Here is a 27809-nt window from a genome sequence, read left to right on the forward strand (position 1 = left end):
CTGGTTGCCAGATGCCTGTTTTTAAGTTCTAGCTGAGCGGTAGGAGCTGGAAAACATAATGGTTACATAGCCTGAGGTCTTATGTAGTACAGGTCCAACGTTTATAAAACTCCCACCACGGAAGACTTGTGTTTCACAAAGGTTTTTGTAATGTGTGTACCGGTAAAAATTCAGCGTGATTATCCAAAATGGCCGTCCACTGCTATTCATTTCGCCTCTCGAGTCAAAACAAAGGACTTCTTCATCTTCTTGTGTCATCTTCCCCCACCTTCAACTTTCCAACAATGTATTGGTCGATCGGCAAAAACGCAGAAAACGGAGCCAGCAGACGAGCACAAAGTGCCGCGATGTGCGCACGAGTGCGTGGCGGCCCGAAAAGGCCGTCCGATCCCTAAGTGGTTAACTTAATGAATACAAATATGAATTCCTGTGTCCTCAGATGCACCCGTCCAGACTGCAGCAGCAGCAGCAGATGCTCCAGCTCCAGCAGCAGCAGCACGCCCAGGCGCAGGCCCAGGTCCAGTCCATGCAGCACATGGTTCAACAGCAGCAGCAGCAGCAACAGCAACAACAGCAGCAGGCCCAGGCCCAGCCCCAGCCCGGCCAGCTGCCTCCTCACCCTCAGCAGCAGCAGCCCGGCATGGTCGGCCAGATGGCCCCTGCACAGCATGTGCCCATCAACTCGCTCAGTCAGCAGCAGCAACAGCAGCAGCTCAAGGCCCTGCAGGTAAAGTAGAGGGGCTTACATGCTGCTGATGAGGGATAGTCAAATACCTACTGGCCATGGAAGCTCTTAGCTGCTGCTGATGATGGATAGTCAGATACCTACTGGCCATGGAAGCTCTTAGCTGCTGCTGATGAAGGATAGTCTGATACCTACTGGCCATGGAAGCTATTAGCTACTGCTGATGAGGGATAGTCAGATACCTACTGGCCATTCATTGCATTATAATTATGGTGACAATGAGATGTTTCTATACACTGTCTTAGTCTAGTGTTCTGCACAAAGTCCCAACTGTAATGGAAGTAATATATATGATATCCTTTTTTTTTGTATTGTGTGTGTGTGTGTGTGTGTGTGTGTGTGTGTGTGTGTGTGTGTGTGTGTGTGTGTGTGTGTGAGCAGGTGAGAGCGGCAATGCAGCAGCAGCAGGCTCAGCAGGCGGCAGCACAGGCTCAACTAGTAGCTGCAGCAGCTGTACCCGGACAGGTGAGAGGTCATCAGCACAGGCCCAACTAGTAGCAGCTGTACCCGGACAGGTGAGAGGTCATCAGCACAGGCCCAACTAGTAGCAGCTGTACCCGGACAGGTGAGAGGTCATCAGCACAGGCCCAACTAGTAGCAGCTGTACCAGGACAGGTGAGAGGTCATCAGCACAGGCCCAACTAGTAGCAGCTGTACCAGGACAGGTGAGAGGTCATCAGCACAGGCCCAGCTAGTAGCAGCTGTACCAGGACAGGTGAGAGGTCATCAGCACAGGCCCAGCTAGTAGCAGCTGTACCAGGACAGGTGAGAGGTCATCAGCACAGGCCCAACTAGTAGCAGCTGTACCAGGACAGGTGAGAGGTCATCAGCACAGGCCCAACTAGTAGCAGCTGTACCAGGACAGGTGAGAGGTCATCAGCACAGGCCCAACTAGTAGCAGCTGTACCCGGACAGGTGAGAGGTCATCAGCACAGGCCCAACTAGTAGCAGCTGTACCAGGACAGGTGAGAGGTCATCAGCACAGGCCCAACTAGTAGCAGCTGTACCAGGACAGGTGAGAGGTCATCAGCACAGGCCCAGCTAGTAGCAGCTGTAGCAGGACAGGTGAGAGGTCATCAGCACAGGCCCAACTAGTAGCAGCTGTACCAGGACAGGTGAGAGGTCATCAGCACAGGCCCAGCTAGTAGCAGCTGTAGCAGGACAGGTGAGAGGTCATCAGCCACTGCAGGCGTCTGTGTGAGAATCTTATTTGCGGTGGGCTGAACCTTTGCAGGGCTGCTAGAAAGCCCAGTATGTGGGTATCTGGGAGGAAACACTGGTCTCTGCCAGAGAGCAGGACAGGAGTGTGGAGTGTTTGCATGCTTCCAGGGTTCTGTTTGGGCAGCGCTCTCAGCAGACCAGTGTTTGATGTGTTCTTCTTGCTCTAGAGCCTCATGGGTTTTATGTGTTTTAAAAGTTTTTAAGCGAAAATGTGTAATTTCTTCTATTGATCAAGTTCTGCAGCCTGTTGCACCAGCTTTGTGTAAGCCTAGCCTAGTTATAACGTAAAGTCTTACTTTTGTAAGTAAGGGTTGTGATTTACTCAAATAAAAGTGGTTGCACCATGGAGATGAGTTATAACATAACTCTAAGTAACAACTAGATAGTTACACATGTCCTACTAGGGTAGGTGTCAATCATAAAATGCACAGAATTATATTAATAGTAAAACGGCAGTTTTTCTGCTATACAATTTTTTGTAGAGACCTAATTCATTGATATGATATTTCAATATCAATCTAGCTTCTTACGATCTGCTACAAGGCCAAGTGGCTGGTGCACACGGTAACCCCGTGTGCCCCTGACGATGGTGCACACGGTAACCCTGACGCTGGTGCACACGGTAACCCTGACGACGGTGCACACGGTAACCCTGACGCTGGTGCACACGGTAACCCTGACGCTGGTGCACACGGTAACCCTGACGCTGGTGCACACGGTAACCCTGACGCTGGTGCACACGGTAACCCTGACGCTGGTGCACACGGTAACCCTGACGCTGGTGCACACGGTAACCCTGACGATGGTGCACACGGTAACCCTGACGCTGGTGCACACGGTAACCCTGACGATGGTGCACACGGTAACCCTGACGCTGGTGCACACGGTAACCCTGACGCTGGTGCACACGGTAACCCTGACGATGGTGCACACGGTAACCCTGACGATGGTGCACACGGTAACCCTGACGCTGGTGCACACGGTAACCCTGACGCTGGTGCACACGGTAACCCTGACGATGGTGCACACGGTAACCCTGACGACGGCACTGAAGTCTTTGATTGTCGATTGGCCACTTGCCTTAGTCGTGGCAAGTTAGGTTATGTCCTAAGTAATTTCAGTAGCCAATTTATTTACAAACTTAACTAGTAGTTACTAAGCTTCTAGTGTCGACTTTACACGTTAACTTAGCGAGAGGACGTACGCACGGCTGGTGCAGCCCAGTGCTGGAGAGCGTACTGAACAGAACCCCGGAGTGCTTCAACAGCGTGGTCAGCCTCCCTGCGACACCGGTTCGTCTAGAACCAACGGGAGGTTTCTTTGCGCGACAGAACGCAGGGTATTCCTGCAACAAATATGCAGCCACCTCGACCACTGAGAAACCCAAGAATTAGCTCTGTAGAAAGTCTACGAGCGTAAAATTAAAGTATGCATATAGACCACTGCACCTCCGCGTTACATGGAGCTCATGGAGAGACCGGTTGGGGAGTAGGTGCGGGAAAAGTGACTATAGCTCGGCCGAGAAAGTGCAGCTCGACTTGGGAGTGGTTTCTCCGTGTTCGGGAGTAGTTTAAAAAGAGTACATTGGATAATGTCTACAGCACCCCCACAGCCGTAGCTGCAACCACTTTCATCAAGGCTCTCATCAACATTCATTCATTTGATCCCCCCCGCACTCCCTTTCTCCCCCTTCCCCCCTCTCTCCCATGAGCTCAAAGTACCGGAAGTGTTCTCCACTTGCACAATCTGAATGTAGCCATTTCCGGCTGACTTCCGGTTGCCAATAGCACTTCCTGTCCCATCCAAATACATTGGTTTTAGCTACTTTTCTCCCCTTATTTAAACAACTTTGTCGTCACAGAGAGGCAATGAAACGTTTGTATTATTATAGTATAGAATGTATTTAATAAGCAAACGTTTGTCAGCAGGGTTTTTGGGCTGTATTTCATGTAAAAACGTTTACTGTTAGTTTCCTTGCTCAGCCAGCATTAGCTAACCGAAGCTAGTGGTTAAACAGGCCAGATTAGCTTTGAGCTAACTATCTTTCCCGACCCATGTATTCATTCCATTCTAAACATAACGTTAGTTTACAAAACATGAGCCGTCTATATAACGTTGAGGAACAAATTATATAGACGGGTAATGTTTTGAACAACTAACGTTACGTTTAGAATGGAATGCATCGGCAAAGATCCGTTAGCTCAAAGCTATTCCGGCCAGTTTATCAACTTCCTGTCATTTAGAAATATGATTTTATAGTGAAAATCATTACCAAAACGTCAGGAAAAACCTAACGGGAGCATTATAGACGGTCATACAAATGTACAAATGCTATAAGGTGGCAATAAATGCACTATAAACAATACTTTATGCATCGGCAAAGATCCTTAGCTCAAAGCTATTAAGGCTAATGCTGGCTAACAAGAGGCTAGCGCAAGAAACGACGCCGCAAAGTATTGTTTATAGTGCATTTCTTGCCACCTTATAGCATTTGTACATTTGTATGACCGTCTATAATGCTCCCGTTAGGTTTTTCCGGACCTTTTGGTAATGATTTTCACTATAAAATCATATTTCTAAATGACAGGAAGTTGATAAACTGGCCGGAATAGCTTTGAGCTAACTATCTTTCCCGACCCATGTATTCATTCCATTCTAAACGTAACGTTAGTTGTTCAAAACATTACCCGTCTATATAATTTGTTCCTCAACGTTATATAGACAGGTCATGTTTTGTAAACTAACGTTATGTTTAGAATGGAATGAATACATGGGTCGGGAAAGATAGTTAGCTCAAAGCTATTCCGGCCAGTTTATCAACTTCCTGTCATTTAGAAATATGATTTTATAGTGAAAATCATTACCAAAACGTCCGGAAAAACCTAACGGGAGCATTATAGACGGTCATACAAATGTACAAATGCTATAAGGTGGCAAGAAATGCACTATAAACAATACTTTGCGGCGTCGTTTCTTGCGCTAGCCTCTTGTTAGCCAGCATTAGCCTTAATAGCTTTGAGCTAAGGATCTTTGCCGATGCATAAAGGATTGTTTATAGTGCATTTATTGCCACCTTATAGCATTTGTACATTTGTATGACCGTCTATAATGCTCCCGTTAGGTTTTTCCGGACGTTTTGGTAATGATTTTCACTATAAAATCATATTTCTAAATGACAGGAAGTTGATAAACTGGCCGGAATAGCTTTGAGCTAACGGATCTTTGCCGATGCATTCCATTCTAAACGTAACGTTAGTTGTTCAAAACATTACCCGTCTATATAATTTGTTCCTCAACGTTATATAGACGGGTCATGTTTTGTAAACTAACGTTATGTTTAGAATGGAATGAATACATGGGTCGGGAAAGATAGTTAGCTCAAAGCTAATCCGGCCTGTTTAACCACTAGCTTCGGTTAGCTAATGCTGGCTGAGCAAGGAAACTAACAGTAAACGTTTTTACATGAAATACAGCCCAAAAACCCTGCTGACAAACGTTTGCTTATTAAATACATTCTATACTATAATAATACAAACGTTTCATTGCCTCTCTGTGACGACAAAGTTGTTTAAATAAGGGGAGAAAAGTAGCTAAAACCAATGTATTTGGATGGGACAGGAAGTGCTATTGGCAACCGGAAGTCAGCCGGAAATGGCTACATTCAGATTGTGCAAGTGGAGAGTTGCAGTGATCTATGCGACAAAGCAAAGACGCTCATGGGAAATGTATTGAAAACACAGAAGGCAGTACCGTTCTAGGCCAGCAGGCGCCACTGTTACACATTACTGCTTTTGTTTGTTTTCTGTCATGGCTTTTAGCCACGATGTTGGCAGGGAAGCCATGCTTTTAGATGCCAACCCCTTGGAGTTCTGACTCTGTTCTAGGACTCGACTGTCTCCTACTAAACCCCTCCTCCCCCAGGTCCCTTCTCAACCCTGTCTAGACTTCATCTGATCCTCCCCTCCTCCTCCTCCACCACATGTACAGTGGGGAGAACAAGTATTTGATACACTGCCGATTTTGCAGGTTTCCCACTTACAAAGCATGTAGAGATCTGTAATTTCTTATCATAGGTACACTTCAACTGTGAGAGAAGGAATCTAAAACAAAAATCCAGAAAATCACATTGTATGATTTTTAAGTAATTAATTAGCATTTTATTGCATGAAATAAGTATTTGATCACCTACCAACAGTAAGAATTCCGGCTCTCACAGACCTGTTAGTTTTTCTTTAAGAAGCGCTCCTATTCTCATTACCTGTATTAACTGCACCTGTTTGAACTCGTTACCTGTATAAAAGACACCTCCACACACTCAATCAATCTGACTCCAACCTCTCCACAATGGGCAAGACCAAAGAGCTGTTTCAGGGACAACATTGTAGACCTGCACAAGGCTGGGAGGGGCTACAGGACGATACGGAAGCAGCTTGGTGAGAAGGCCAGAACAACTGTTGGTGCAATTATTAGAAAATGGAAAAAGTTCAAGATGTCGGTCAATCTCCCTCGGTCTGGTCCTCCATGCAAGATCTCACCTCGTGGGGAATCGATGATCATGAGAAAGGTGAGGGATCAACCCAGAACTACAGGGCAGGACCTGCAAGTACTCTGTGTTGATAAATATTATTTTCGCCGATCGTCAAAACCGATCTCACTCGCTGCGGCGTCTGCTTCTCCCTCCAGCCCCTCCCGCACGCATGTAAACACGGGTCTAGTCTAGTGGGATGGGAGGACGGCGTCTCCCTGAGCTAACGTTAGCTGCTACCGGTACAAAATGACCCAGTCAACTATTCACTTTTAGTTTAATACATGATGAGGCATTGTCTAACCCAGGGGTCAGCAACCTTTACTATCAAAAGAGCCACTTTTCCCCCGTCCCACAAAATAAAATGCTCAGGGAGCCCACAACCTATTTACCCTTAAAATGAAGATAACACAGGGTATAACGTTTTATATATCCCCAAGCATACCCCACATTTAGCATAAAACGGCTGACATTTGCATACCCAAAGTAATTTGCGATTTATTATACTTTATACTTATAGCACACAGTTTGTTGCATTAATGGGATTATAAAGCAACAAAAAGAAAATGTTTGACTTTTTAATTGCTGTTTTTACCTGTTTTTACCAAAGGAAAACCTCAAACTCTTATGAAGAGGAGAAAAAATACTGGCTGTGTAGACCTATTTTTTAATAAAACACAGAAGAGGAGACAAAACACTGGTGTCTGTAGACCGACTTTGAAATAAAACCCTGAACTATTCAGGTATATTTGAGTCCTTCCCTTATTTGTGGAACATTTATAAAATAGAAAGTAGTCCACTTTGAAAAAAGAATACCATGTGTAGACCTACTTTGAAATAAAACACAGAAAAGGAGAAAAAACACTGGCATCTGTAGACCTACTTTGAAATAAAACCCTGAACTATGCAGCTCTATTAGAGTCCTTCCCTTATTTGTGGAAAATCTATAAAATAAAAAGTAAAATGTTCATTGTTCGCAAATTTCGCACCACATATCAGGCATACAGGTAAGCCTTTTGTTGACTACCGTACTTTTCGGACTATAAGCCGCGGCTTTTTCCCCAATTTTTCGACCCTGCGGCTTATATAACGGTGCGGCTTATATGTGACTCGACGTGACCAAACCCAAAAATGTAAAAATCTAAATATTGCTTTTTTGACTGCATTGAAATGTTATTTATCTGTTCCCTTATTTGCTAAACTTAATACAACTTGTAAATGAGTTAATTCTTGTTATTTGTCCGACAGTATTGTGTCCCAATGGTATGGTAATTAAACATTAAAACACCTGCAGCTTATAGTCCAGTGCGGCTTATATATGTACACATCATTCAATTTAGCTGCTGCGGCTTATAGTCAGGTGCGGCTTATAGTGCGAAAAGTACGGTAAATATCTTAGTTGATGAAATATTTTTTCATTTCAGTGTCACAGTATGACATCGATCTCAAAAAAAAAACAGGGAGCTGCAGCTGATTGGCTAAAGAGCCGCATGCGGCCTCGAGGCCGCAGGTTGCCGACCCCTGGTCTAACCGAACGGTATCTAGCCGGCCAGCTACCGATAGCTCCTGATATCAACAAATGCTCCAGCAATAGTCTAGTAGAGACGTGTATGATACTCTGTTAGCTCACGTTAGCGCAAGTTAGTTCACTGTTCAAAACGAAATGTCCCATTGAACTAAATAATTCACTGAGGCGCTGTATCAACGTTATATATCCGGCTAGCAGTAGCTACAGATAGCTCCTGATATCAATGTCTTATAACACTGATTCGACGCATATTCGAGCTGAGGGCTTGCTGAGCACATTAACGTTATACCAATAGGGCCCAGCTGCAGCGCAGGAGAATCCTGGCCGTAGCTCGAGGCTACTCGAGTCATAGGTCCAGCTGCAGCTCCGGAGAATCCTGGCCGTAGCTGGAGGCTACTAGAGTACACACAGACAGTGGAGCTTGTTGCGTGGTGGCGATGTCTCGCAGATAATACAAGTACAAGTCTAATTATATAATAGATATATTTTATAAAAAAAATAAAAATTATAAAAAATAATTTTAAATTTTTTTTAATCAAAAACGATCGGATCGTTATCGGCCGATATGGCTCACAACGATCGGTGATCGGTATCGGTGGCAAAAAACGTGATCGGGGCATCCCTAATAAATATCACTTGATCTACGCTCCACGCTCGTGCACGGTTTTACGTATTTGCATACCAGAACCGCCCCAATTAACCAAATATGGTAACAGGCCTCCCCTTCAAATACCATGAGGAAACTCCTGTCTGTGGAATGTTGGGAAATGGCCAAGCGAACAAAAAAGAGAAATTACACGGACCAAGAGGTGGATGTCCTCATCACAGAGGTGGACGCCAAGGCAGGCATATCATTTGGTTCCCTCAGCTTCCGCATAACGAGCAAAAGAAAAACTGCTGCGTGGGAGGCAGTTACCGAAGCTGTCAAACTCTATATCCCCGCAGCAGCGAACCGTTGCGGAGATAAAGAAAAAGTGGTTCGATATCAAGTTGACCGCCAAGAAGCGCCTGGCGGAGTACAGGAGGAATGCCAGTGCGACTGGCGGGGGGCAGGTATGTCGTGTATGTCATATATCTGTTATGATGAATTGAAAATGGGGGACCCTGATGTAAACAAGACAAAAGTATTTATCTGGTCTGCATGCCCTTAACAATTGTGTGTATTGAGCTGTACTGTATTGTACCCATTCTGCAATCTGTTAATACAGTTTTTCAATCAATTCAGAGTCAGTGACCTGTCCACACTGGACCAGCGCATTGCAAGTATAATCGGGGACGATGGGGTGGAAGGCATTTCGCAGACACTGATGCATATGTCGTGGCTGGGCCATCCAGCCAACAGATGGAAGGTAATAATATAATATACACTTCATTTGTATAGCACCTTTCATACAGGAATTGTCACATATCAGTAAAGAAGACAGGCATAGAAATAACTTTGTTGTCAACGATTTTATTGAGGAACATGACAAAAGAATCTCTTCATTTATTTGAAACGATATTTAACTGTATGGTTTCGAACCTTTCTAGCAAATAAATAAAACATAATTAAATTGCCTATTCATTCCACAGACAACTCGGCTGAGTTGCCCGTCGATCCTGTCGACACCCAGGAGGAGCAGGAGGTGTCCTGCAGCTGACCCCCTTCGGCGCGCAGGGGGGAGAGGGTCCACGCGGTCCTGACGGAGGCTGTGATGTCTAATCAGGAGACCACTATCAGTATTTGGAGCAATATAAGGGACGAAATGTGGCTCACACGCCAGACTTTGGGCCAGTTGGTCGCGGTCCTGTCGGGCATTGAAGACAGTCTCCAAAAAATTTAATAAAGACCGTAACCACTTTTGGCGTTTGTGTCATTATTAACCATGCTGGATGAATGCCTTTTTTCGTTAAGTTCTTTTAAAGTTCGATTGATACCCTGCATGCACGGTAAACTGAGTGTCATCTGGTCACTTTTAAACTGTCAGCTACTTTTATTCAACTAAAACTGTAAAATGCAATTCGAAAATGGTTCCAATTCATTGAATTCAGCTCAATTCGATTTCAAACGGCAGTCTTTTTTTATTATGTATAGGTTACTAATGATTATTTAATAAATATGAATTAACCCCAATCTCAGTTCTTACAGTGCATGGGGTAGACTTACTTAAAACTGCTCTATGATCCTAGCTCTTGTCTGCATTCCAGTGGTGTTTGGAGGTGGCTGTTCCATGTCTGGCATGGGGGCGTCTGGTATTTCGGGTTCTAGCAGCGGGATGCCATGCCTGATGGCCAGGTTATGGAGCACACTGCAGGCCACGATGATGTTGCAAACCTTTTCAGGCCGGTACTGCAGTGTGCCCTCCGTGCCAGACAGGCAGAGCCATCGACCCTTCAGGAGACCAATTGCACGCTCCACGGTGACTCTTGTGCGTGCGTCCGGTTATAGGTGCGCTCCTGTTGGGTGGTGGGGTTGGTCAGCGGAGTCATCAGCCATGGCTTCAGTGGATAGCCACGATCCCCTGCATTCAAGAGATATAATTTAATTACAGATACCAGTAATAACATTACAATTTAATTAAATATAATTAGGCCTAAATGTGTAACACTCGCCAATAAGTCACCCGTCTTCAACAGCCCCACCCTGGAGACGAAGGCCCACAGAGCTATTCTGTACCACAAACGAGTCGTGCGTTCCTCCTGGCCACCGGGCAACGACATTTAGGAGTGCCAAACGGGCATCGCAGATCACTTGGACATTTACCGAGTGGAACCCCTTCCTGTTTACGTAAATGAATTCGTTTTGTGATGGTGTTTTGATGGCTATGTGTGTGCAGTCTATTGCTCCAATTATGTTGGGGAAACCGGCGATGGCGTGAAAACCCCTCTTGACCTTGACCTGCTGTGCGTATGGGAATCTTATGTAGTCGGGGATTAGGGACATGATGGCATCCAACACTGGGCATGATCCTGCTGAGGGAGGGTTGGGAGATGCCCGAGCGATCTGCCATCTCCCGCTGAAACATCCCGGTGGCCAAGAATCCCAGGGTGGAGAGGACTTGGAGGTGGACGGGGATGGCATGTGTACGCCTTGTTTGGCGCTCCAAAACGGGTCCCAAATTCTGGCACAGGTCGAGCAGGATTTCCCTGGGAAAGCGGAATCTGCTCAGGAGCCACTCTGCTCTCGGCAAACAGGTCTGCCCTCTCCCTGAAGACGCGCTCCCTGCGGAGCGCACCATGACCCATTGCCAAGTCGTCTAATAACGCAAGATCCGTGTAATTCGCCATGCTGCATACATTCTGAAATCCATATTCCAAATGTAATTTATAGGGTTTGCCGACGATTACACTCATGTCGCTATTTTATAATTAACTATAATTAATTACGGGTCATACAGAAGACGTGGGTATATTGAAACTCTTGATTGATTTTCTTTCAATCGTGCGCTCCAATTGGGTCGTTGTTGGTCAGACGATTCTAGCCATGCATGGCTTCAGTGGATAACCCTGATCACCTGCATTTAAGTGATATTTTAATTACAGATATAATAACATTACAATATAATTAAATAAGATTAGGCCTGAGTCATGCGTTCCTTATCAGCCAACAACTTATCAGCCAAATGCAACGTTAACCATGCTGCATTCATTCGGAAATGAATGCTATTTAGGGTTTGACAATAATTACACTACTGTCGCTATTTCACAATGAACTATAATGATAATGCACAAACGCTTATTTCCGCGTTGCAATATTAGTATTCTACCGCTGAGCGGCAGGTACGCATGGTCAGAGCTGTGCGTATATATACGCACAAAGTCAAGCACACGTTCAAATTGATAAGTCACACACTTTGCTTAGAAATTATCGTACGCACGGGTTACGCACATATCTGTGCGTACGCACCATTGATAAATGAGGGCCCTGGTCAATGACCTGAAGAGAGCTGGGACCACAGTCTCAAAGAAAACCATTAGTAACACTACGCCGTCATGGATTAAAATCCTGCAGCGCACGCAAGGTCCCCCTGCTCAAGCCAGCGCATGTCCAGGCCCGTCTGAGGTTTGACCATCTGGATGATCCAGAGGAGGAATGGGAGAAGGTCATGTGGTCTGATGAGACCAAAATAGAGCTTTTTGGTATAAACTCCACTCGCTGTGTTTGGAGGAAGAAGGAGGATGAGTACAACCCCAAGAACACCATCCCAACCGTGAAGCATGGAGGTGGAAACATAATTCTTTGGGGATGCTTTTCTGCAAAGGGGACAGGACGAATGCACCGTTTTGAGATTTTGGCCAACAAACTCCTTCCCTCAATCAGAGCATTGAAGATGGGTCGTGGCTGGGTCTTCCAGCATGACAACGACCCTGAAACACATGTCGTATATTCCAAGTCAATACATTAGATTGATCACAGTGCATACAGGATTTGCTAACTGGAGGGAGAAGGAGAATGATAGAATGGTTCCTCTCATCTGACTCCCAAAATAGCCAGTAGAGAATAAAACTGTGCAGCCAGACAAAGGAACTATAGTTCAACTCAAAGGGTTTATTTGCCTCGGGGCTCAGAGTGAATTAAAAGATTGTTTACATACAGGGATTATTTCATAGTAAAACATGCTTGTACAAAAGGATTGATAAGGTTTGCACATCAAACCCAGTCTGTACATAAAACAGTAGTCATGTTTATCAAATGAAGAGAGAATAGACTGAGCATTTCACATGAGTAAACCTGGTCAACAGATAGGGATCTGTACATGTTACTCTAACCAACAATGGGTCCTTGATTTTACTCACATGAAACGGCTAACGGCATTCTCTGGTGGAGAGGCCGAGGCCAGAACCCCTGGGGTTTCGGGTGGGGTATCTGTCTGGCCTGGCCTCTCTCTAACCATACGTTCTCATTTATACTCTGGTATCAACCAATCATCGCACATTCTAATATTACATTGGTCCAATCAGGTTTGTCTTCTGGGGGGGTCCCGCCCCCTGTCTTCTTCTTTGGGGTCTGGTCTGTGGCCCCAGGGGGGCCATGGCCCCCTCCTTTGGGCTGGTTTTCTCAGTTGGACAGAGGGGTATTCCCATCAACTTTTACAAAGTATTTCCAGTGTATATGAATTATGAAATACTCTTCCAGTATTATCACAGTTTTACTCTTTTGTTTACCTTTTGATACCAAATTGCATAATCAGGTGACATTCTAAATGACATTTAAATCCTTTTATCTAATAAGTCAGTTTAATTAATATGATCTTGTTTGTGCTGGTCTGCCCTCGTTCAGACCAGCTGTCCTCTTGGGCCCTAGGGGGGTGTGAGGTACATTAACATAAAGTCAACTCGAGGTTCCCACTCTGCGCGTGGGAAGATCTAATCATTCTAGTCATATGTACTTAAGGCATTATTTGTATTTAACCATTATTATAGATATTTGCAGTTCTCAGTGATGATGTCACAGTGTGTTTTGTCTCTAATCTATAATTGTTTCATTTAGCCTTCTGCTTTTTGGTGCAACTGTCACCCCCTATGGAAAGGTGTTGTTTGTTCTATAGATTAGCCATTGCTTGAGTGGGGGGTTGAGTGACTTCCTTCTGTTCTAAGTAGTTAAGTACATCTGTTAGTGTGGGGGTTGAAATGACTGTTCCTGTAACACCAGTATCACTCCTTACTTAGCACTGAAAACCCACTCTGCTGTTGACAGTATACTAAGCATTTGCATATAGTTCTATTTACAGACATGGATTATGAAATACAGTCAATGTTACCACATTTCCTCCTTTGACAATTAATATTGTCTATTGTCATAAACCAGTACATTGACTTGATTTCTATACATACTAACCATCCAGTTTAACATAATAACAAAAATCATAAATTTATTTTTCTTAATTGTGACCAGGTATGGACTTCAGGGTCATGTTGAGGGATCTTCATTTTTTTTTTACATATTATGAAAGTACAGATTCATACCTTCAAAATAAGCCATCACTTGAACATTTTGGTGGGATACTTTGCAAGCTACTTCCTATGATTCATGGTGATTATCACAAAACGTATTCAGAGATAATAGCCTTCAAGAGACGAGCAGGCTATTCAGTGACAATAGTGAAACAACTACAACACTACCCAGAAGTCATTGTAATCCATGGCCCCCCTCTCTCTAGGGCAATTAACACCTGGCAGCTTTCCAGTCTGAGGCTCTTTGTTATTAAAATGAGTCTGGTGACTGGTAGTGGTAGTGAAAGGGACCCTGATAATAAACAAGAAACTTAATCAAGTTTCAAGATTTTATTAGCATTTAAAATAACACGAGATAAAAATAGACATGCTAAAGTCAATGTTCAATGTTCTGATGGCCTCTCCAGAAGCATTTAGATGTAAATACATGTAGTGTGGTAGTGAAAGACACAACAACTAGGTTAACCTTCTGTAGTCTGGTAGTGAAAGGTTAACCTTCTGTAGTGTGGTAGTGAAAGGGTTAACCTTCTGTAGTGTGGTAGTGAAAGGTTAACCTGTAGTGTGGTAGTGAAAGGTTAACCTTCTGTAGTGTGGTAGTGAAAGGTTAACCTTCTGTAGTGTGGTAGTGAAAGGTTAACCTTCTGTAGTGTGGTAGTGAAAGGGTTAACCTTCTGTAGTGTGGTAGTGAAAGGGACCCTGATAATAAACAAGAGACAAAATCAAGTTTCAAGATTTTATTAGCATTTAAAATAACACGAGATAAAAATAGACATGCTAAAGTCAATGTTCAATGTTCTGATGGCCTCTCCAGATGATCACCGTGGTCTTTTTGAACCGCCGCTGGATATTTTGGCTGGTGGTGCCGGGCATGTTACGTCCTGGGCTTCCTCATCACAGAACTCTCTGATCTTGTGGAACAGATAGTGTTGTCTTGCAGAGTCCAGTCCCGGTGGTGGCAGCACAGGAAGTCCATCTATAGGCGGCAGGACACGGACGTCACGGAGCAGCTGGAATCTGGTTTCAGCGCCATCAATAGACATCTTTGCCACAACCACACCAGGTTCCTTGGAATCAAAGCTGCAATAATAAAGTGAAACGTTAGTACAGGGCACATAACAATATCAATGCATTTGTATCATTTGCCAATGACATTCTTTGCACTAAAGTGTGAATAATTAATTACAGTAAATACACAACACACAGTGACCACACCCACCTAAAGTGCTGGTACTGCTTGATCTGTGGCAGTGGCTTGAAGTAAGGCCCCAGATGTTCCTGCCAGTTGTAGGACTGCACGATTACAGTGCCATCTTCCTTTCCCACTAGCTGTGGTATGTTGATTCCAGCCACTGAGCTGTCCCTTACGACTGCTGCAATCTCATCAAGAGTGTTCACCTTGGTCTTTCTGAAACGCTGCTTGAGAAGCCCAAAGAAACAGTCCGGGGAAAACTTTGTGTGGCCTACAATCAGCAGGTGGAGATTGACACGATGGTGAAGACCATGTAGCGCTCGCCACGCTAAGTACCACAACATGTACTTGTTCTTGTTTTGGCCACTGCAGTTGTCACAGTGAAGGTCAACATCTGTCTCCCCAAGACCATGGTATTTGAAGAAGTGGTGCAGGTAGCTTATGACGGCGTTGCTACCTTTGCTGGACTCCATCCCCTCATCCACCAAATAGTTGACTTGCCGTGGAATCGCCTCACAGCAAACACAGAATATGCTGCACTTGCGTGGAGCCAAGAAGTACATGGGCCCTGGTTGAAGGGGGTCTGATGGGTAGTGCACCTGCAATAAATGAATAAGGATTTTAGAAAGAAAAAAAAGGGAGCAATGCAGTAGTTATAACAATTATAACATGATGTTGTGAAAGAGGGCTTGGTATGTAGTCACCTTTTGAGCGTAGTCGAAACTGTAATGCATTGTCAAGGGCTTGCTTGCCGGTGGCACATGACCACCCAGAGAAAGACCATCACCGATCTCCTTGGCGGCTTTAAGCATGCCCTTGTAGGCAGCCCGCTCGGAGGTTACATGCGCCAGATGTTGTTCCTGCTGCTTCAGCTTTGCAGACTTCTCAGCCTCTGGCAGATTGGCACTTTTGAAAATCTGAAAAAAAAAAGTTAAGTAAATGATGATTAATATTAATAATAATAAACTGTATTTGTATAACACTTTTCATACAGAAGTTGCAGTTCAAAGTTCATAACACTGTGATGTTCACTAACCAGATAATTGTTCTTCTGACACACCCAGCAAAGATCAGACATTGGTTTGATTGCTGTGATATGACTCAGTAATTGCCTCCAGAGGGACTTAAATGTGGACAGGCCCACTGCTCGCTGGTCTGAAAGATTAATAAGAACACATGTTAGCACAATGTCATTCATTTTCAAGCTTTGTTTTTATTTGACAAAGACCTATTTGACCTATTTCTTTGACAAAGATTTGCTTACACCTACCAACTGGCATTGCCTTGGTATATAAACGCCACACAGATGCCTTCGTGACGAAAGATGGTAACAGCTGACCGGTAAAGTTCTTTTGGTGTGCCTGGCGTCCAGGGAGGTGAACAGCATGATCTTCTGCATAATTCAACACAAATTGAACTACTTTTTCGATATCTTCATATTTTATGCAATGCTTGTTGTTGCGTGGCGATCGCTTCTTTGTGCGAAGACACATGCCATTTTCTGACATGTGTTTGCTTATTGCAATCAAGCGATCCTTACCTATTCTTGGGAGAGAAGAGGGGGGGGAGACAGAGAGAGAGATAGTTAGATCATCATCATCACAAGTACCGGTACCTGTCTGTACCACACCCAGTCTACATGGGGCGGCGTGGCTCAGGGGTAGAGCGGGGCGTCCAATGATCGAAGGGTTGGTGGTTCGAATCCCGCTCAAGCCCATGTCCATCCCATTGCCGTTGTGTCCTTGGGCAAGACACTTAACCTACTTGCCTCGTATGAATGTGTATGCATGTGAATGAATGTTGGTGGTGGTCGGAGGGGCCGTAGGCGTTGATTATTCGCCACGCTTCCGTGAGTCTGCCTCAGGGCAGCTCTGGCTGCAATTGTAGCTTACCACCACCGGGATGACTGTGTATGAACGAATAATGGACTCTGTGAAGCGCTCTGAGTCAGAGCAACAGTCAGTCAGAGAAGAGCGCTATATAAATCCAATCCATTATTATTACATGATTGTGGAGACAGAGACAGAGAAGTTAGATCATCATCATCATCAATCATCATCATCACAAGTACCGGTACCTGTCTGTACCACACCCAGTCTACATGATTGTGGAGACAGAGAGAGATAGTTAGATCATCATCATCAATCATCATCATCATCACAAGTACCGGTACCTGTCTGTACCACACCCAGTCTACATGATTGTGGAGACAGAGAGAGATAGTTATTGTAATTGTGGCACAAATCAAAAGACACAAATAGTGTCTTTGGTCTATACTATCTGCTATACTTTATACTATACTATGCTACTATACTCTACTATAATGTACTATAATTAGTTTTAATAAAATGGGGGACCCTGATAATAAACAAGACTAATCAAGTTTCAAGATTTTATTATCATTTAAAAAAAAAATAGGCATGATGTACTATATTAGTTTTAAATAGACAATAATAATAACTTACCCGTGGATGAAGAGGAAAGCTTCACGGCAGATTTGTATCGCCCCGAAGAAATAGTTTGTGTAAGCACGTTGTCTTTTTTTGGAAATCGATTTATTTCCGATAGTCCATTCTGACTTTCGACCAAAAGCCTGGAGCTGCGCCATAATAATCAAGTCTTTATGATCCTCTTCGAGAGCCGCTATCTCAAAACGCCTTGTGTAAACTTCATCACGGTCCAATTTTGTGATACATGACCGCCGATTAAGAATGTCATTTTCTTTATCAACCTGGACGCATTTACAAGTAAATCGCAAAAGTCTTTCCATTTGGCGTTCGTGGTTCTCGTCAGATTCAACTTCCACAACGCACATTACGTGTTCTACCTTGTCTCCAAATCCGTTAGGTGTGTTGTCACCATCATCAGATTCTGGCTCTGCCTCGTCTTCAAATCCGTTAGTGTTGTCACCATCACCACCATCACCATCATTTTCTGGCTCTGCCTCGTCTTCAAATCCGTTAGTGCTGTCACCATCACCATCATCTGCCTCTAACTCGTCACAATTGTCTTCTTCTTCTGAACCAGAATCTGAGTTTCTTTTTGGATTTTTCTTCTGCGGAAAGAAATCCGTGATGAATGTTCCTAAAGCGCGTTCATCTTCAACACAGTGTGCTCCGAAGTGAGCAAACCGGTTTAATGCCTCGGCAAGTGCCCTCGCTGTGGGTTGACTGGGTTCCATGGTGACTGGCAAACATGCACTGCCCTGCTCTCTGTTTAATACTCACCGATCAATGGCATCAACTTAATGACGTCACCGCCTGACCAATAAGCATTTAGATGTAAATACATGTAGTGTGGTAGTGAAAGACACAACAACTAGGTTAACCTTCTGTAGTGTGGTAGTGAAAGGTTAACCTTCTGTAGTGTGGTAGTGACGGATAAAAAAACGGATAAATAGTTTTTTTTACCATATTTCTAATATTTATTTTTGATAAATACCAATTATAAATATCTCGACGAATTACCTCTGAATATGAATCAAAAAAAATATTAAAGATTCGCTCACTAGTTCTACCAGAAACGGAGTTGAGGCGAAGCATTACTAAGCGCTTCTGTAGTGTGGCAGTGAAAGGGTAACCTTCTGTAGTGTGGTAGTGACGGATAAAAAGGTTTTTTTTACCATATTTCTAATATTTATTTTTGATAAATACCAATTATAAATATCTCGACGAATTACCTCTGAATATGAATCAAAAAAAATATTAAAGATTCGCTCACTAGTTCTACCAGAAACGGAGTTGAGGCGAAGCATTACTAAGCGCTTCTGTAGTGTGGCAGTGAAAGGGTTAACGCGCCCTCATCGCGCCCCAGCGCAGTTTACATCAGGGCCCCCACAATAATGAAAAAGCAGATGAAAAAGCCATTTTTTATCACTCCGTTTCCGTATTAAATTAATTTACTTTTAGCCATTAGGTTGGAAAAAATGCACCCTACCGAAATTCGTTCGCTCATAAAATTCGAACTGTGTTTTAATGGTTTTTAATTAAGTTAAAACACACGTTTTATAAAGGCCGTCAAGGCCTCTTTTTTTTTTATCTTTTTTTTAGACACTGCGTTACGTTGCTTATAAATCATCTGAACTTATAACATTAAGATAGTGTATTAATAGTGTGTTATTCTAAAGCTAATGACGTCTGTGTGTTAACACCTATTAAGTACAGTACTTGGCCCCTGTGGACAGGCCCACAGCCCGCGCGTGTAGTTTTTTCTCCTCACTTGGAAGAAAATTTGTGGAACTATTATAACAATAATTACCTCATTTACAAGTTGTATTTAAGTTTGCAACTAAGGGCAAATAAGGGAACACATTAATGACAATTCAAATATGTAAAAAAAATCAAGATTTCGATTTTTAGGATTTTCTAAACAGCAAGACATTTTCTTCATTTCAGAGCACCTCCCCCTTTGCGGATCAAATCGGGTTTGGTCACGGCGAGTCACAATTTTCAATTTTTCTCATTATTCTTTGTACATATCATCAATGGGCTTTTGCTCCTCAGGGCTCATAGCCAGAGGCCTACTATTTTTTAAACAAAAACTTTGAATATGTTGAAAACAATTAAAAATAAATGTAATCTAAAAATCACACCTTTAACACTTTGATCGCCATGGTTAAATTTATAATTTACCATCCCTCGCCAGCTCTATTTGTCTATGGAGAAGTTCCCCTTCTTTGCAGGGCTATAACTTTTTAAATTGTATTGCTAAATTGACATTATTATGGCCCATTCAATGTCCTATATCTATTGTTCAGGGTGTAGCAACGTTATACTTTTTCATTCACATATTCATACTAAAATACGGTCTAAAGTATAAGTGTGTTTTTATCGTTTTCTGCAGCTTTCTCCAGAACTTGATTTATAGCCCTAAATGCATTATATTGATGATCAAATACAGTTTGATAGGAATCTGTGCGAGATAAAAAATGTCAACTGGATGTGCTTCTAGGAGTTACTACGTATGATCTGATGTTGACCGGATGGGCGGGGGGTCGTTTATAATTCCGTGGGCAACGTTATATCATTCATCTAGTGTGGGTGATATGATCTTCAGAGCAGTTTATATGGAACACGTTAAAAAAAACGCTGAATCTTACCGTATCTTCCTCGCGCCGTTGGGCGATGAGCGTGGAGCAGAGATATTTCTATTATGGGATGTAGAAATACCCGATCCATTTCCAGGTTGTATAATAGTATATACGTCCAAATCATGTTGTTTATCGAGTTATTTGCACCGATCGGTGTTCACTGTGTCAAGATGGAGTCCCTCTAACGATAGCGAGTGCCCGGACGAAATATGGGTGAGCACCACTTCATCCACAGATCACTTCCTGTTGGGCGATCTGCCGATCGGCCACCAGATGGCGCTCTTGAACCGTTAGAGAGTTGAGTGGGACTCAGCAGTATATCTCAGGTCCCCGGGGGAGAAATATGATTTCGATCACAGATTTTTGAAATATTGATATCAAAGACGTGTTACGGCGTCTTCGGCAGAATGAGCATGGCGGGGAATGACGAGTTTCGGCGTCTCCGGCGATTAAAGTGTTAATCTAAACATCACACCTTAAAACCCAGTATTCTTAATCTAAAAAAGTTTGTTCCAACATTCTTAGATGATCTGGTTGAGAGAAAACATACATTAGTATCACAATATTTCCTTAATACATTTGTTCTTAAAATAGTTCCATCACATTTGCATAATTCATCAATTGGTCCTCTCATCTATCCTCCCCCCTTATGACCAACCATGGTCATACAACCGTACTACCTCGTGTCACAGCTCCAGTCGGGCAGGGAAAGCAGAGAAATCACCCAAGGAGAATTTTTTTTTACTACCTATCCTAGCATCTACTTATATGTGTATGTTATTAACCATCCCTGCGTTGTGTCTCAAACTATCTGCCCTCTGTCTGTGCGTCCTATCAAATCAAATGTGCACAAACAAAGACCATCAGTATTTGTTCAGTCCTCCTCCCTGTTACCCACAGCCCAACCAAATATCACATTACCCAGAGGATCTTGCCCACACGTTTTCTGCTCAGCCCTCAGACCGGCTCCGCACCCCTCCCTTGCTTGCCAGCTAACAGCCGCAGCCATGTTTCAGGCCAGGTCACATGCCTCAGGTCTAGTCATCTTTTTGTCCCATGACAACCTGTCGTCAGACTCACAGACGGTTCTTTTAGCCTGGACTCTTTTCCCAACCGCGTACCACATCTGTTCACATAAGTTCAACCTGGCCCCCCTTCAGGGGTTTTGTAGAGGCGGGGGCAAATGTATACAAGAATCCCCTCCCCCCTTTTTGGTAATTAACCACCATTGGACTGAAAAGAAACGGGAAACAAACTGAAATTTCACCGTACCGTGTCGTATTTCTAATGTAATGTATTGATCATGTGTCCTGGGCTGTTCTGCATTCCCCCACCCACTGAGCTGTGAAGAGACAAAGCACAATTGCATTTTGATTACACATCAATCTAACAATTTGTAAGAGAAACCATTTGACAAATCCACACAAAGGTGCAAAGAACTACTTAACTCTCAGACATCCTGTCTTGATGTATCTCAGCTTCCACAAAACTGCACCAGATCATGAAAAGATAGTTGAATACAAAAGAAAAAGAAATTAAACAAAGCCATACATCTCAATCAACACACACCAATCTGTTGTGTGGCATCCCCACTTGTGAAATATCCATGCATATTTAAAAACATTAAAGGAATAAAAATAACAAAAGTAAACCCATCCACTCAGCTCTATTACTCCTGTTGCGGCTCTCACACATTAACACACATTCCACACATCACTCAAATGGAACAAAGCAATTTTGTCCCTGTGACCTAACACCTCCGTTTTCAGCACATCTCCCCACCAGGCTCTGAGTCCACACAATTAAAGATTAAAAAGAAAAGAAAAACATAACTTCTAAATCTAATCATCATCCACCTGTAAACTAAGTCCTCAGGCAGTGACTTTAACTTCTAAAACATTCAAAAGAAATCAAATCAAATGAAAGAAATCAAATCAAAATTACCACACCCCCTTTAAAAAATAAGAAACTAAATACTCTCTTTCATTCTAATCTCACAGCCTCAATCACCCACTGAAATGAAAAGACACATAGACAAAAACAGACACGCACTCAACCATCCACAGATTTACTTAGTTCAAACATCCACCCACAAAGAAAAACCATTCAACCTGGTTCCACTCAACTCATACTTTCTGCAAACAAAAACTGTCATTCAACATAACCCTCTCAATCACAACAAAACACAACTCATTAATCATTCTCCAGGTCCACAAACAATTGTTAGTCGTTCTTCCTCCCTTCACTCAACACAGGCTAATACAGTCTACACTTACATCTGCTCCTCTTCCCTCACTTCAAAGATGGACTGGAATCCATCTTTAATTTAGAACTACCCATGTCTTCCAGTGCACAGACAGACCCAAATATTCCCTTACAAAACAGTTATCATTCATAAGTCATAACCCCAAATGAATGCCTACCTATTGGTTTTCCTCGCTCACTCCAACTGTTTCCTGAATAGCCGCCAACTGTCTCACCTTCCTGTCACTTCTATCTCCCTCACGCTGCCTTTGATCATGGTTCACGGCCCTGGTGTAAAAATACCTCTACTGTTATCTCTTCTCCCAACTGCCCTCTGCAATCTGCCACCACCTGGTCTGTATTCCTGTTGTATAAATAGCTCTTACTGTTATCTTTCACCAACTGCCCTCTTAAAACTTCACCTCTGACCCCTACGTCCCCTCTCTGGCTTCAACTGCACCCATCTACAACAGGTTTTACCATCCCCTGTGGCTTCCCGTGACATATTTCTAAAGCAACCATACCCCCTTTGATCCTCCTGTAAACAACAAAAGGGTTATCACACAGTTCATCCCCCGAGCGGCAGGCTGCCTGCCCCTCAGGGTTGAATTGATCACACATTTCTACATCTTCTAGGGGGAAGGCAATCCCCCCCCCAGAGTTAAAATTAACATACATTTGCCTGGTCTTCTAGTCACAGACAGTATCATTATTTTAAGCACAGAGAAACTATGGACTGAATAGCAAATTATTACAACTATTGTAAACAATCATTTATCAAAAAGATTGTCATCGCAGCAATAAAATTGTACTCCAGCTCAGCAAGCCTCTTCCTATAAATGATCCTTCCCTATTAGTCAGAGGCCTGCATCAAGCATTAAATGCAAACATGATCCTATGTAAATCAGCAGTGCATTAAAGATTTAACAATCTAAACAAGCATAAACACAACATCACTTATCTATACTAAAACATCTTTCAAAACAATTGCACAACCTACACAGATTTTTTAATTACAATTTAACACAAAATTATTCAAGTAATCAATGTACAAACACAAACAGTTCATCAAAGGCCACTCGTTTAAGAAATAAAACATTATTTTCAACACAAATTCCCTATAAGTGGTTAGTTTCAAATGTGCTAAGCCTCAATTGTTGTAAACAGGTTTGGGAATGATCCTATGTACAAATGTGACAAATGATTAATTCTAGCTACTCCCAAACTACCCCCCTTGGTAAGGGCATACTCTTGTGTAAAACAACATTGCTTCCCCAACAGACTTAATGTATATATATTGTTCCCACTATTAAATGATACATTTACCCATAGTAGCTAAATTGTGTGTTTAACTGGCCATTAGCAATGTAATCATTCTCTACTGATATACTCACTGCTGCAGTATAAACCCCTGTTGATTTTCTCATAACCATGTCCCCCAATTTTGACTATCCTCCCCTAAACTACAACATCACACATGTACACACTCCCCCCCCCCCCCTGTTACACACACTTGTAGTAACAACAACCACAAACAGAACCACTTCCAGATCACCGTCCTAACATAAAGCAAAAGTATAAACACTCACGCTAAATGAATGAAACGGCGTTCCGCGACCCCAGAATAGCTCCCGTACCAACGCGCATGCGCATCAGAGCAAACGCCCAGAGCAAACGATGTGTACCGCGACAATGTACGACCATTATCACTAAATCACTCCGTTTGGTCCTAATACATTGCAACGACGTCTACCGCACACTCTAAACCCTCCTAATTGTTACTTCCAAAACTCTGCCACACACAAATGCTGCCCGCAATTTCACAGAATAGCAGCCTGCAAGCTAATTATCCTAGCCAGCTCTATTTTCCCCCCTGAGATGCACCGCGGCGCTCTCGCACAGAGCCATACACAACATCACAACAGACGTCCCACTCCTGCAAATAACTCTCAATCAACATTATTATCAAACAATCGCATCACGCACCAGTATGGTCTATCTAACGCCACCACGCCGATTCTAATCATAACATTGCACAAGCTCTTATCACGGCGTTACACCATAAACGCACATACCAGCTAAGTAGCTAGCCAGCATTATTCCGCTCCTCATGCGAGGGTTCAACACTCCCAGAGATCCGCGCATAATGTGATGTTCCTACACGCGGTTGAGACCCGCGCATTCATCCAGTCTGCTCAGTATTACCCCAAATTAAACTAAACTACTCGCATATTTAAACAACAAACTCTAGCAAAAGAAATTAAAACCTCCTATGTTAATAAGTGCCGTACCACAGTCCAAAACTAATCATAAACCACTGCTCTTACCCGTTCTCCGCCTGGCCCCATAGTGCCAGGATGTTCAAACGCTCCTCTCAACACAACCACGTCATCAACCGGCGACACCCGCTTCCACAACAACACTGTACATAATTATCACCGCATTAAATATAAACATTAACACGGCCACAATTACATCAGCGTACCACTCGACTCACTTCTCGACACCCATACCTCAGACCACCTTCCGTCAAATCTTTAACATCGCCGCCGTAACGTCCATAGATTACCGTGGCTACCTCCACAGCTAAGCTAGCCCCAACTTCCAATATGATTCGCCCCAGACTCGTATATCGTTCTGATCCACGTTTAACAACATAACAAATTGGCCAAGCTCGCTTATGATCACACACATTTATACAAACACATACATTTATACAAACAAACCAACTCCCCGTACGAGGCGTCGATTACATATGGCGCTAACACTTATAACGTACAAGATCCTGTGCAAGCCGACTTTCTAAAATGCATACTGACCGTCCTTCCCCACAATAGACCATCGTCTAGCCCGGAGATATAGAACAGGCCAGCATCCCAATTTTGTCCCGAACATCCTCTAGTGTTCTTAAGCCAAAACCACCCATATTTCTTCTAAACCACCGCGGCAAACACAGTTCTCATAGCGGCAGACCCAGTCATATATTTAAATGATAAAATCGAGACCCACTAGCCGGGTATAGCATCCCACTTTCACACTCATCATACTTATTACCTAACCCTAATCTTTTCTCTAAGATTTTTATTTTTTTAACTTTATTTTTTAGCGTTTATCGCTTTTCCTGGTCAAGCATGACCGACAGATACAGGGTGAAACGGGAGAGAGAGCAGGGGAAGACATTTGGTAAATGACGGCGGGTCCGGGAATCGAACTCGGGGTCAGCCGATCCGCGACGCAGCGCGGTACATGGTGTGCTACTGGAGCTCCCCTTCTCTAAGATTTTTGACTACACTGCATTGACAACCACTGTCCATAGCACCTCACAGTCCCAATCTTCCTGCCTTTTTGTGACTGTCAAAGCTTCCAGACCCTGACAACAATCCTCAAGCTAATCATCTCGCAGTTCTAGTTGGCCTCTCGGTCCTAATTCCCGCCTGTCTGCACTAGAACTAAACAAATCAAAATAGCCCAATTCTTATTTCCCAAGAGTCCCCCCTTATCTACTTTCTACCGCTCCACGCCTCACTTCCATCTCAAATGTAATTCACCTGTCCCTAAGTTATGTGCTTGGATCACCTTAGCTATTACATTCACCAGTCACTCATACAAATTCGCCGTACTATCCCTCGCCTCCGGTTCTTGTTCGCCGACATAACCCCCTAACTGTGATACCACATCACTTCATTCCATAATTAGTGCCCCTAACATCAGCCCTAGCTGTCCCTAAATATGACCAATAACTAATCGTCGGGCTGCCACACTTAAACAACAACAACAAAATAAAAAAAGTTCCATCCCCCTGCTCACATAGGCTTGGCATAAACACGCTGCCCGTATTTACTGCCCTAAACCCCAAGCAAGCGGCCTCCTGCCTCTGAATAATCACAGTCATTTAAGCTCCTAGCTGCGCATTCACTGGACAACAAGCGCGCCCCCTTTATCTTGGACAGTATCTAAACACCGCTCCACTATCCCTGTACGCAAAGACTATATTCACCCTGGGCCCCAACTTGCCGCTACACAACCAACTTCATCCATCCACATTCTCCCATCCAACCAGCAAACTCTGCAACTGTAACCCCTTGTAATGACTGTACCAACCCCGGCTTTTTTCCTGCTGCCCCAAATGTGTAGGGGCCGTGCGGCGCTGAGCAGCTAGCCACACCAAACCCACTAACTACACACCTTCTTCGGGGGGGCATCATAGAACGGGTCACGACGCACCAATTCTGTCGTATATTCCAAGTCAATACATTAGATTGATCACAGTGCATACATGTTTAGCTAACTGGAGGGAGAAGGAGAATGATAGAATGGTTCCTCTCATCTGACTGCCAAAATAGCCAGTAGAGAATAAAACTGTGCAGCCAGACGAAGGAACTATAGTTCAACTCAAAGGGTTTATTTACCTCGGGGCTCAGAGTGAATTAAAAGATTGTTTACATACAGGGATTATTTCATAGTAAAACATGCTTGTACAAAAGGATTGATAAGGTTTGCACATCAAACCCAGTCTGTACATAAAACAGTAGTCATGTTTATCAAATGAAGAGAGAATAGACTGAGCATTTCACATGAGTAAACCTGGTCAACAGATAGGGATCTGTACATGTTACTCTAACCAACAATGGGTCCTTGATTTTACTCGCATGAAACGGCTAACGGCATTCTCTGGTGGAGAGGCCGAGGCCAGAACCCCTGGGGTTTCGGGTGGGGTATCTGTCTGGCCTGGCCTCTCTCTAACCATACGTTCTCATTTATACTCTGGTATCAACCAATCATCGCACATTCTAATATTACGTTGGTCCAATCAGGTTTGTCTTCTGGGGGGGTCCGCCCCCTGTCTTCTTCTTTGGGGTCTGGTCTGTGGCCCCAGGGGGGCCATGGCCCCCTCCTTTTGGCTGGTTCTCAGTTGGACAGAGGGGTATTCCCATAAACTTTTACAAAGTATTTCCAGTGTATATGAATTACACTCTTCCAGTATTATCACAGTTTTACTCTTTTGTTTACCTTTTGATACCAAATTGCATAATCAGGTGACATTCTAAATGATATTTAAATCCTTTTATCTAATAAGTCAGTTTAATTAATATGATCTTGTTTGTGCTGGTCTGCCCTCGTTCAGACCAGCTGTCCTCTTGGCCCCTAGGGGGGTGTGAGGTACATTAACATAAAGTCAACTCGAGGTTCCCACTCTGCGCCTGGGAAGATCTAATCATTCTAGTCATATGTACTTAAGGCATTATTTGTATTTAACCATTATTACAGATATTTGCAGTTCTCAGTGATGATGTAACAGTGTGTTTTGTCTCTAATCTATAATTGTTTCATTTA

General features: G+C 43.5%; 1 protein-coding gene across 2 annotated transcripts in view; it reads left to right on the forward strand.

The window, feature by feature from the left end:
- The window catches only part of med15 (mediator complex subunit 15), an 89106-nt gene that overhangs the window by 27484 nt on the left and 33813 nt on the right, over positions 1–27809 (forward strand). For both annotated transcript variants that reach the window (XM_084326716.1, XM_084326717.1), the window contains exons 7-8: positions 440–727; positions 1127–1210. In XM_084326716.1, coding sequence (XP_084182842.1) covers positions 440–727; positions 1127–1210 — 372 coding nt within the window. The remainder of the gene's footprint in view (positions 1–439; positions 728–1126; positions 1211–27809) is intronic.

This window comes from Notolepis coatsorum, assembly GCF_963971535.1.
Source record: "Notolepis coatsorum genome assembly, chromosome: 12".
Classification (NCBI taxonomy): domain Eukaryota; kingdom Metazoa; phylum Chordata; class Actinopteri; order Aulopiformes; family Paralepididae; genus Notolepis; species Notolepis coatsorum.